Source organism: Schistocerca gregaria, chromosome 11 (assembly GCF_023897955.1).
Source record: "Schistocerca gregaria isolate iqSchGreg1 chromosome 11, iqSchGreg1.2, whole genome shotgun sequence".
NCBI lineage: Eukaryota > Metazoa > Arthropoda > Insecta > Orthoptera > Acrididae > Schistocerca > Schistocerca gregaria.
In genome coordinates this window covers 6,749,454-6,762,038 of record NC_064930.1, presented here as the reverse complement: position 1 = coordinate 6,762,038, position 12,585 = coordinate 6,749,454, and the positions used below count along the sequence as shown (strand labels likewise).

At 38.6% G+C, this 12,585-nt stretch overlaps 1 protein-coding gene across 1 annotated transcript in view; it reads right to left on the bottom strand.

Annotated features, from left to right (window-relative positions):
* The window catches only part of LOC126295239 (zinc finger protein 492-like), an 88,192-nt gene that overhangs the window by 25,621 nt on the left and 49,986 nt on the right, over nucleotides 1-12,585 (bottom strand). The window contains exon 6 of the mRNA XM_049987589.1: nucleotides 3,210-3,247. Within this exon, the coding sequence (XP_049843546.1) occupies nucleotides 3,210-3,247 (38 nt within the window). The remainder of the gene's footprint in view (nucleotides 1-3,209; nucleotides 3,248-12,585) is intronic.

Below are 12,585 nucleotides of genomic sequence, written 5' to 3'. Positions count from 1 at the left end.
TTATATTTATTGGTTGTGTGTTGCGCTTCTTTTATTTTATGGTGCCAAGTGCCATTATCTTTCTCAAAGTTCTTTTATATAAGTGATTTTAAATTGCAATGCCAGGTTAAATTATTACTGGATCTTGGTCTCAGGTGTAAAATCGTTTAAAGCACAATTGTAATTTGTTCTTGCAGAATAAATTTCTCTTATTTTATGATGCCAAGTTGCCATTATTATTAATGTTTTTTAGTTTATTGGTGCTCTTAATGTTTTCCGATTTTATGGCGCCAACTGTAATCATTCTTAAAGGTTTTTGTAAATGATTTTAAGTTGTATTGCCAAGTTAACTTATTATTGGATTTTGTCTCTTGGCTAAACTCTAAAAGCTGTTTAGGGATTATTGGATGGAAATCCTTGGATAGTTGTCCTACAAGATCACACATTCCAAAGATGACAGGCGAGCTTGACAGTGCACAACGAGAAGTCCGAATGGTAAGAAATGTGCATGGAACGTGAAAGGTACGTGGGTGCTCTAGTGGTAAGAGATGATTCAGAAGGTCAGCTAAGAGGACAGGTTCTCTAAGAGCCCCAAAGCAGATGGTGGGCAGTGAAGTGGCCTAGCAGCAAAAAAGAGTGAGGGAGTTGACCAATGAGCTAGAGTAAGTCCGACTTGGTAACACCAAATGATGGGAGAGATGTAGATGTTGCAAAGAGAAAAGGTGAAATGAGGAAGGGCAATGCTGACTGCAACAGCTAGCAGTCGCATGTTAAATGAGATGGATGGCCAGCATGGCTCCCACATGAGGTGGAATGCTATCCTTGGAGGTAAAGGTCACAGAGGACCAGAAAGAAACATGAAAGGTCAAATGGGTTGCGAGGATAATTTTTTTTCTTGGAAGCAGAAAACAAGCGGACACTGCAATTCCAAGAGCAGCTGTAATCCCTCCTGGGATCTAATGCCATTAATTTTCCATTGGAGAAGTCATAATGGGGATTGGGGAAGAGAGAACAAATGAAGATTAGTCACCTTGGTGGCTGCTGAGAGCCAGCCTTCAAAAATCCATGGTTACAGGGGGAAGAGGCTGGTGAATCCTGTTCCATGAGATCTACAACCATATTGGCACTCTCCCCGGGTCAGTCTGAATTCCACGGCAGAAAATCGGTAGGCAGTGGGCACCAGCAAAATGGCGGTCAGCCAGGTAAGGGTACATATGCCAACACCACTGAAGTGGATCTCCAAGTCAGGGAAGAAGACCATTTGTTTTTGTTAGAGTTCTTAGAACTTTCTAGTTGACAGATGAAGAGTATGTTTTTAGCTGTAGAAAGTCTTTGCAGGAGTACTGCTTTTGTCCTTTCAGCCTGACAGTTGTGTAGCACATGATTTCGCCACCAAATGTAAAGATCTGATTGCTTGTTGCGTAGCTGTAGTAGGAGACAGGGATGCTATTGTGACCAGTGTGATTTCACTACTGCAACACTGACTTGATGTTGGAAGTCTTGGTGGGCATATCCTCTGTTACGCACGGCATAGCAAAAATGGTACTGTAAATGCCAAATGGTAAAATGCACGGATTTTGACTAGCTAACAATTGCAGGTGACAGGGTGGGGTTTCATGTCCTTCAATCAGATCTCCTGGATGCTTGCTCATCAAGGCACTTGCGATATTCACGGGATTACAATTGATACAGCAGAGAGGAGGCGAACACCTGCCCTCGTGAGCATCTCTGCCAAAAATAACACACTCGGCCATGTTTTGACCGGATACACGTTTTATTATAACGTTGACACTTGTATGAACTCATCTGGTTTGGAATGTATGGTTGGACTGTGATTACTTCACAGCCTCCTTTAATCTTTGAGACAAAAACTACTCGGGCAAATGATAGTAAATGAGTGCATGTGAGGCCGCAGCTCATGGTCGTGCAGTAGCGTTCTCGCTTCCTGTGCCCAGGCTCCATTCCCGGCGGGGTCAGGGATTTTCTCTGCCTCGTGATGACTGGGTGTTGTGTGCTGCCCTTAGGTTAGTTAGGTTTAAGTAGTTCTAAGTTCTAGGAGACTGATGACCATAGATGTTAAGTCCCATAGTGCTCAGAGACATTTGAAGCATTTTTTTTTTTTTTTTTTTGGGTGCATGTGGGCATTAAGTTTGCATCCATCTTTTTCGTAAATGAGAAAAATTTCAGAGCCTCTAACTGCAACAACTTCCAGAACAAGGCATGCATTAACGGTAGCAAAGAAATGACTGTCTTCAGTACGTGATACCATGAGGAACCAAGGTGCATTTGGGATGGCCTTCAAATCTATAGCCTCATTCTGTTTATGTTTTTGTTTATGTTTAGTAGACACACGCTAAGATGGCGATTGATACATTGCAAAAGAATCCCCCATGATTGCCAACATCTCCAATGGCATGCTCTTTCCAACTGGGAACCCCCTCAGAGGGGGATTTACCCACTGTAAATGATTTTCGCACCTCAGGTCACACCCCCCAAACTCCTGACAGAGGGACCAATTGGCATTTGGGAAGGTAATAGCTCAGGCACTCACGCTTCTGGGCCTGACCTGTATCAGACGGTACATGAGAACCCTACCCGTTGACCTGGAGCTGCCTATTATGCATTACCTTGTCACCTGTAATGTGTCTAATGAATGAGACAGCCTTCAGGAACACACCAAGACGAAGGAGAAACAAAGATAATGAGGATTCGCCAGTGAAGTCTTCACAGCCTTACTGAAAGTGGCACCAGCTACTTATGTTTCTTCTTGATGGTGGCCTGTAAACCACTACAAGCTTGTGCATTACCTGAGCACCACTGTGGCACCGCATTGAGAGGGGTGTTCAACACTATATTCATTAATCTGAAAGGCTGGAAATCAGCTCCAATTTTTGGATATATAGCCATTCACCCTTTCTTCTAACTTGTTCTACTGCAGTATGATATTAGCTTGTGCCCATCAAGATGAATCTGCTGAATTTCAGTGATTTCATGTGACATTCTGCATTAAACACAATACAGCTGCTGATATGCCACCTGAACTTTTATTTTCCTGTATGGATGTCAGACATTTGCTCTATTTATCTAGGAATAGTCACATAATGGTTGTTGCAAAGATTAGTATTAATGAATCATTACAGTAGTGCATAATATAACTGAAGTAATCTCACAATTAATAAACAAAAATTTATATTTCTGAAAAAGTTCTGCAGTGAATTATGAAAACTTACCTTGCACTATCAGATGCATATCTTGTTGAGGTTTCCATCTGAAATATTTGAAGAAATGGCCAGTGATTTACAACTGATGAGACAGTAAATACATATAATTCTATTAACGCCCACCAACATGTGATTGGTCCACAAAATGCTGTAAGTTAGGCTTGAAAATATTATTAAAGAGGACATGATAAGCTGTTGCAGTTAATGAAACAGAATGTTAGTAAGAATTCATTCTCCATTTTCTCACTGTCTTCAGTACTGTAAATAACTACACAAGCCACTAATTTGGTTGTGGCCATACTTCCTACTAGACACTTCATAAAGGAAAGTGACCAATAACATCTTTAATCTGTTATGCACTTACACTTTGCGTAAAATTTTCTTTCATTTTTTTTCCGTTATGAAAACTATCATGCAACGACAGATGAATCCATCATCGTAAGTGACACATTTAGACCTCTGTGCTCTGGGCAGCCCAGACCAACTTGTAGAGGTGGGGAGTGACACATACAGGCTTGGACCATTAAATATACAAACATTAATAAATATTGGCAAACTCAAAATAGTTTCACACATTGTAAATGGACAAGTTAAAATTGGCATTACAAAATATCACATTCACAGATGAAGAAATACCACAATCGGGGAATGTAGATTCTTCACGGAGAACACAGGGAAGAAATTCGTGAAACTACTACAGAACTAGGCTCTGCATTCATAAATGGCAATTATGTTGCAAACGGTACAAAATTTTTTGGGAGGACAACGGTTCAATCCCACGCCCGACCATCCGGATTTAGGTTTTCCATTATTTCCCTAAATCACTCCAGGCAAATGCCGGGATGGTTCCTTTGAAAGGGCATAGCCGACTTCCTTCCCCATCCTTTCCTAATCTGATTAGACCAATGACCTCGCTGTTTTGCCTCTTCCCCCCAAACAATCCAAAATCCAAATTTTTCATTACCTCTGCAATAATTCAATATTTAGGTGAGAGGTACACAATAATTAATGCACATGCACCAATAGATCAGGATAACAATGCAGAAGGTTAAACAGTCCTCAGAACAATGTTGAGAAGCATGTGATGAAGTTCCAGAAGAAAACATAGAGATTTAACTTTTATCCTCAGACTAGCACAGAATGGAGATGAGAACATTATCTGCCTAAACTGCTATTAAATGAATTTATTCACAACTGGAATTTTGACTGTTATGCCATACTCAAGTGACAGCTTACTATGAACTAAGTCAGTGCTATTAAATGTCATGCCTAGTGCTTGGGGAGTGGATATTAAGATGTGCAGTATGACATGACTTTGATAGAAATTAGTACATGAAGTACTACCAATTTCTAGGCATACAGATTACAAAGACTCCCATCTTGTAAAGAAAATGGAATTAAGAAAATGGAATTTGTAAACATGGTTAACACAAGGAAAGTATTACCTCAAAAGGAATTATAAAGGATTCAGACATCACACTGAGCTACTACTTGAGAATTGTACAACTGCCAAATTAATTTTGAATAAGTACATTCCATATCAGTCCTGGTAGAAAATGTTTTCATTTATGAATGTCTGCCTGACTAGATGTAAGAAAAAAGGAAAACTGCAAAGAAAAAGACATTTAGCATATACCACTAAAAAGATACGAGGACAACAATAATATGATTTGAGAATATCAGACAGCTTGTGTGCCAGTAACAAAGCACAATTCCAAAAAGGTGATGAATTCCAGAGTCAGACATAGATATCTGTTGAAATTGACCATTACCACTGAATAATAAAAGTAAGATTCTTGGCCTTGAATAACTGATAACCATGTTCACATTAGATTCAATGAAATTCCATGAAAAGTTCAAGGAGACAACAGCAGAATTCTAAAATACAAGATATATCAGAGATGGCTTAGGACAGGATGGTCCTGTGAAGGCCAAATTGATATAGGACTAAAGGAGCAAAATACTATTGGAACACATCTGTAACATTTTAGAAGGCTTATGACTATAAAGCAAGACTGCTTTATTTCAAAATTCTTAGATAATCTGAAATACAGAAGACAACACGGGTCTTCGTAAAAGAAGTACAGCCTCATTTGAGATAAGAACAGACTTCAGACAAGGCCATGTACTAACTCCATTCTTCTTTCAGACTATACTATAAAAGTGAATATTGCACAGATGGAGCAGTTGTCAGAATCTACCATTACTTAACTTGGTTAGAAAATTGGTAATTTCAAAATTGTTTGTTCAACTTTTGTAGATAATTTAGCAATGCTGACAATGTAGAGGAACCACACAACAGAGAGAAAGAAAAACAGTAGGAAAAGCATGACTACTCGTCTCCTCTGATAAGCAGCAGTGAAGCAGTTATGGGTAACTACAGGACTGCAACATCCCTATCAAATACAAAGTGTGGGAGGGTCAGGGGAACACAAATTTCAGGATCTATGAGAAGCCATGAAGCCAAATGGTGGGGGAAATGGAACCACAAGAGGAAGACTATAAAATATGGACTCTGCATTTCAGTTAACAGAAGATGTTTATAGTAAAAATTCATTCTCCAAAATTGCAGAAACTCCAACTTGCAAGGCAGTCATTTGGCCAAAATACACATCAGTATCACACAGAATACACACCTGTATCACAAATACTAATTTTAGAATCAACAAAAGATAGTGAAAATTACGATAAAGAAAAGATATTAGGAAACAGAATACCACCACAAACATTTAAATTCAGGAACAATGCAGAAGTATAGATAAATATGTAGGAAAATAACTGGAGACAACATTTGGCATACAAGGTTCATGAGTCTTAGCATACTGAAAAGAAAAACTGTGTAGCAGTACTAAACCCATTAAAAAATTTCATTGCCTTACAAGAGTGCACAAAGACCTACAAGAAACTTGTATAAATTAGCAAGATATTTAAAACCAAACCAAATACAGAAACAGGATTGAGTTGGTAAATTCTCCACAGCAAAAGTTCCAAAAAAGACAAGATATAAACTGAACGTCAGGTGCGTGGAAAGAAAAATGTGTACAAAAGAAGGAGTAGCATAAATAAATGTAAAACCTTAGCTGGTCTGTAATTGATCAGGAAAAAAAAAATGTTTCATATTTGTAGTACCTTATCAGTAAAGCATAGTGATCATATATGTACTGCAAACAAGTTGCAATAAGCACCTCAAAGAGTCTCTGCAAATATGCAAATAACAGTATTTGGAGTGTTTTGTTAGGCTACAGCAGTGATCAGAAATATTTTGCAGTGGTGGTGTTATGCTGTCAGTACTGCTTGCATGCAGTCAAAAAAGAGCAATGCATTCAAGTGTCACTCCGTCAAGGGCTGCACACTGCTGTTGTTACGTATCTAGTGAACAAATAAGATCATACAACAACAATGTACATATGTATTCCTTTAGCTCGAAAGTTTGTAACTTGCCTTGATGGTATGGTATCCAGTAACTACTATGACCGAGATATTCATTCAGTGATTGTTTACTTGCAGAGAACTAGAAGTATAGCGAAACAGAACACTCGCTTGATGTGAGACAAGCTGTTTTGCATGTCTTCAAGATTGGGAGTACTTCTAGGGACTATGGCATATCACAACCACAAACAAGTGTGCACAGTCAATAGCAAAAACATGAAACAACTGTAACCAATAAACCAAGGTCAGGTCATCCCTGAAGAGAGAGGAGGAAGGACAGAATGATTTGTACACAATCAGCTGGTGTTCCAAGAGAAACATCTCAACAAAGCTTGTGAATCCCTGTAACATGTTCGTTGCACTGGTGCATTTCTTCTGCGAATTGACTCCAGTGTTATTAGATAGAAATAGATTTCCTGCAGCATTGAATATATGGCCATTTTTAAGGCAACCGGGAATTTTAACTGGAACACTGGACTTGTTATATTAAATTTGAGTATAACACACCTCAATTTTCGAGGCACTTTTTTGAAGAAACAAATGAATTTTATAAACTGCAATATATGATATCAAGTCTTTGTAAGCACCACTGGAAATTAATTTGAACAAATGATGAAGGTAACTGAAAATCTGTCATGCATTCAAACTTTCAAATATTATACGTGAGATAGCAATGTGAATCTACCATCAAATGCACAGGATTGATTGACACTGAACATTTCCCATTTAACACTGAAACATGAAAATCTATACATTTAATATTTTGCTCTGGTGAACTATGTTCCTTCTAAGTCAAGAGAAATGCCCATAACCTACTATCCATTGGGGTTACTTTCCTGTGAGAAAAGGCCGACAACTGTGAAGCAGTATTTAAATTCACATTGATGTAACTTTTGCACTTGAATCTTTAAGCAATTTTAGAACTTTCCCAAGGTCATAGCTTTGATGGCAAGTAGAATTTTTGTCACACATTTAAACATAATCATAAACTCATTGACAAACAAAAGATGAATGCAGCCAAAATTAGTGAGGGACAGTAATAAACAAAGGATGTAACAAATCAAATATTCTAACTCTTCTGACTGATCTCTCATAAAATCAGATGCATAGCCAACTGCTAATTTGTCACTTTCCAGCTACAAAATATTATTCACAAATATTATATAGAAAAACACTAAAATTGAATTCAACAGTACTATTTCAAACTGTGCAGCCCAACTTCAGGAGTTAAATAGAGTCCTGTATAGTTTTTCATTAATTAATTTTATAAACACTGATTACAATAATGCTAAATAGTACTACATGTAAGACAAAACTGCCACAAGCATAAACAATACAACAAACTGTACAGTGAATACATAGTTTGACTGAAACTCTACTGGATCCAAGGTATCTGCAATTTGATTAGAACTACTCAATTAATTTGACCAGAGCTAAATGTACTCCACAATTCCATACACCAAAAGACAGCATATTTTACACTACACCCTTATCCTTATCAAATGTGTACTAGATACTTTTTTGACAAATTAACTATTATGCAGTGTGATCAAGGTGTGTCAAGTTCAATTGGTTGTAATTCAATCTTGGTAAGAGCTAAGTAGTAACCTAAAGCACCATGTAAATGAGCAGGAAATTACAATCTCACCTGATATGACACGTTTGTTTGTATAGAAATATTTCCTTGTATTTAATTACTGTAACAGTTGTATATGATGGCAATTTATCATGTTTTCACTAATAATTAATGTAACATTTATCTCAGAATGTTTCGTAAGGTTCTAAAGTGACCAGCATGGGAAGGTGCTTATCTCAAGCCAGGCTTCACAAAATCCCCACCAGATTACCAACTAATCCAGGAGGTTAATTGAGGAAGGACGATGGGGAAAATACAGAGAGAGCACATGAGAGACTGGAACTGCTCCTCAAAACTCATTTTCCTCAATATGCTCTGGCGGATAACATAGAGCAAAATGTGACCTCTGAAAGACAATGGTTCTCAGGCACTCAAAGAGAGGACTGGGAATCAGCGAAGGTGTGTGTCAATTTCAGTAAAATCCAATGGGTGGTGGCAACATTCTAATCGGTCAAGTCACCTGGTCCAGATGGAGTCTTTCCAGCTCTCTTAAAACAAATAGGAGACAATCTTATAAGAGTCCTCTGCACGTTATTCAGAGTTAGCCTAGCAGTGGGAGTCATTCCCAATGCCTGGAGGATAGTGAAGGTTGTCTTTATTCCAAAGCCAGGGAGAAATGATCATACAAAGGCCAAGGATATGAGACCAATCAGTCGAGTTAATGTACATGCTGGGGAGAGGAGGCTAACTAGGGCTCCTCTACATCCAAACTAACACACATAACCAGGTAAATCAAGTTAGACAGCTCTCCAACTATTTGTTGGGAGGGTGGAGAAAGCACTTTCCTTTCAAGAAACAGCCCTCTGCATCTTCCTGGGCGTCAAGGGGGCTTTTAGTAACACAACCTTTGCTTCCATGGTTAGGTCATCAGAGGTGCATGACCTAGTGACCACTATATGTAGGTGGACTAGGGCCATGCTTAGTGGAAGAGGCCACATGATGAATGAAAAAATAGTTGTTAACACCACTAGAGGTTGTCCACAAGGAGATTTGTCCACTTTATTGTGGAATCTACTGGAGAACGAATGCATTGAGGAACTAAATTACAGACAATGCTTTTGTCACGGATATGCAGATGACCTTGTCATAGTAATACCCGGCAAATTTGCTGACACGGTTAGGAATATGGCACAAGGTGCACTGGACATTGTGCAAGACTGGTACATTACCTAGGACCTAAACGTTAATCCTAACAAGACTGTTGTGGTACCAATCATGAAGAAGCACATCTAAAGCTTTTCGATGAAACTCTATCTGTGAAGGGGATAGTGAAATATCTAGAGATAATCTTAGATGAGAAACTAAAATGGACCCTTCACATTAAGAGCATCTGCTCCAAGGCGAATTGTACTCTAGTGAGTACCAGAAGGCCTTGTGGCAAAAACTGGGGCCTAAGATCCTGATGTATGCACTGGACACACACAGCAGTGGTTAGACTTAGGATCTCCTATGGGGCCGTAGTGTCGTGGAAGAATGAACAACAGCAGGCTGCAGCTAAAGAGCTTGCTAAGGTGCACAAACTGGCCTGCTTTGCCACAATAGGCAGAATTAGTAGCACACCAACCACTGGGATGTAAGTCATGCTGGACATGCCTCCACTACATCTTTGGGTTAAGATGAAAGCAGCAGCTGGTGCACACACACTCAAAACTGGTAAAAACTGGATCACATTGGGATATCCAGACACACACACTAAAATAGTAAGGCAAATATAGGAATTGCTTGAGAAATGCTGCCTGACTATGTAAAAACTCCCAACTGCTTCAACAAGCCTTACAATACAATAATTGGAAGAAGGGAGCAGTGGGGAAAACAGTTTGACACCATGCAGAGGACACTGTCTGGTTCACTGATGGGTCAAAATCAGACCAAGGCGCTGGGGGTGGGGTGTACAGGGTTCAGCCAAAACTGGAGGGCATCATCTCTCTAGGACAACTGGCCTTGGCATTCCAAGCTGAAATTACTGCAATCAAGGTGTGTGTGGAGGAGAATATATATAGGTGCTACAAGGACTATAGCATCTACATCTATTCAGACAGCAAGGTAGCCCTGAAATTATTGGGAGCTCCTGCAGCACAATATATTATTATTGCAGAATGTCACAGGATTTTGGTGGAGTTAGGGGATTCAATAGCAGAAACTTAATATGGGTCCATGGACACTCAGGGATCAGTGGCAATAAAGAAGCTGACAGATTGGCCAGGATGGGGGCAAAGACTCCATTCAGTGGACCGGTATCTGCTCTGATAATCACCAATGCTATGATCAAACGAACTATGGAACTGGCTTAGAAGAAGCACATAGAATACTAGACCAAGGTCTATAAGCAAAAACATGGTAAGGTAACAATGCCAAATTTGTGCTTTTAAAGACACTCTGTAACCCTAGCCTCTAAGAGCTCATGTTTGGACTGATGACCAGTCATGGGAATTTAAAAAAAACACGTACATACAATGGGTATAATGGAAGATGACCATAAATGTAGCATCTGTTATGAAGAGTGAAGAAACTGCATCACACCTAATCTTTCAATGTATGACATTGGAGAGCAAGGAGACAGAATTTTCAGTGCAGCTAGAAGTGAAGAAATTGTGTCTAACAAATAATGTGTAGAGAGACTCCTTGCACTAAGGGCACTGGTTGGCTTCACTAGATATACAGCGAGCAATACTGCACAATAAACTCTTTCAGTGCCAGGTTAGACCAAAGCTGTCTTAGCTTCTCTGCCAAAATTAAATTAAATCCCACATCCTTAGTGAATTTGTGTTCAGGTATTTTTGACAAATTAGCTATTATGCAATGTGATCAAGATGGGTACAGTTCAACTGGTTGTACTTTGAATTTGGTATGTGCTACATAGTACCTTAAAGCACTATGTAAATGAGCAGGAAATTATGATCTCATCTGATATGACAAACTCGTTTCTATAGTAATATTTCCTTGTATTGACTTATTTTAACAGTTGCATATGATGGCTGTTTATCATGTTTTCACTGATATTTAATGTTAATGTTTGGTAAGCTTCCAAAGTGACCAGTATGGGAAGGTGTATATTTCAAGTTGATTAGTTTCAATAAAAACAATGTACTTTCAATCACATATTTTCATTAAGTTTTGTAAGATGTTTTGAAAATTACTAGCATGGTATGGTTTCTTGAGGTTTTAAATAAACAGTGCTGCTGTGCCTCATAGTCTTTGGTAATGTATGTGTGTTTCCCACATAGTCTGGGCCAGTGAACTGTTATTGTTAAGTCTGCATAGGCTTTGACAGTAGTTGAACCGAAGTCTCTGTGCAGCCAACCAGTTGTGTCATTTCAGCTCTAAAATTGCATGGATCATAAGATTTTGAGCAATTCATGAGGATTTTGGCATTTTCTCATTACATTAACTTCTTGTATGTTTTTGTGACTGACGAACTTTCACTTTGCCCAACTGATAGTTCTGTTTTGTACTGAACTTTGATTGGCAGTGACACAGTATCACTGATGATTAACACCCAGCTGGACTTAGTTCCGATTTCACATTCGCTTATGTAACTGGGCAATCTGTCAAATATTCATAATTATTCACATAATTGAACTGCATTATCTTCAATCTGAAGTGTTCAACATTGCTATGTGATCCTATATAATTCAATTTAATGATTTTAAGGATGGCCATTTCTATATTTGTGTCTTACATTGACAGTACACCATTCAACTTAACTATGTCACTGTGTTTACATTTCCTTATTTAGTTGTCACTGCATTTAAATTTGTTTAAAAAATTTGTTTAAGTATACATTAACTATTACAATATATGCCTAACTTCATACTTTTAGATGTTGCTTGACTGACAGGCAGCTGGTGGTTTTAACGGGACAGATACTCATTGGTAAATGGCCTTGACCCATGCATGGGACTGTAGAGAGACATTCTGAAATCAGCTCTGTTCACTACCCTGCAACTCAGCATATCATAGGACCAATTTCAAAGCATTAACATTACACATCTTGATTGAATTTTCACACTAAGCAATCAGCACACAGTGTCAGTAGCTGGACTGAATTCACTATCAGTTGCACTATTGGCACACAAACTGAAGATAACAGACACAAGGTCAAATATTAAATTTTCTCTTACAAATCTGTTTCATTGTGGAATATCATAATGGAGTTCCTTTTTTCAGTACTGGCATAAACATCATAATGACAGATTCTGAGATGATCAATTTTTGTTGATTTTATACTGTGTACTCAATAGAGAAAAGGCACCTGGGCAATATGAGATGGCTGTACAATACCACTCATATTACACTAAACTTGTTCCTTCTCTAACAGCA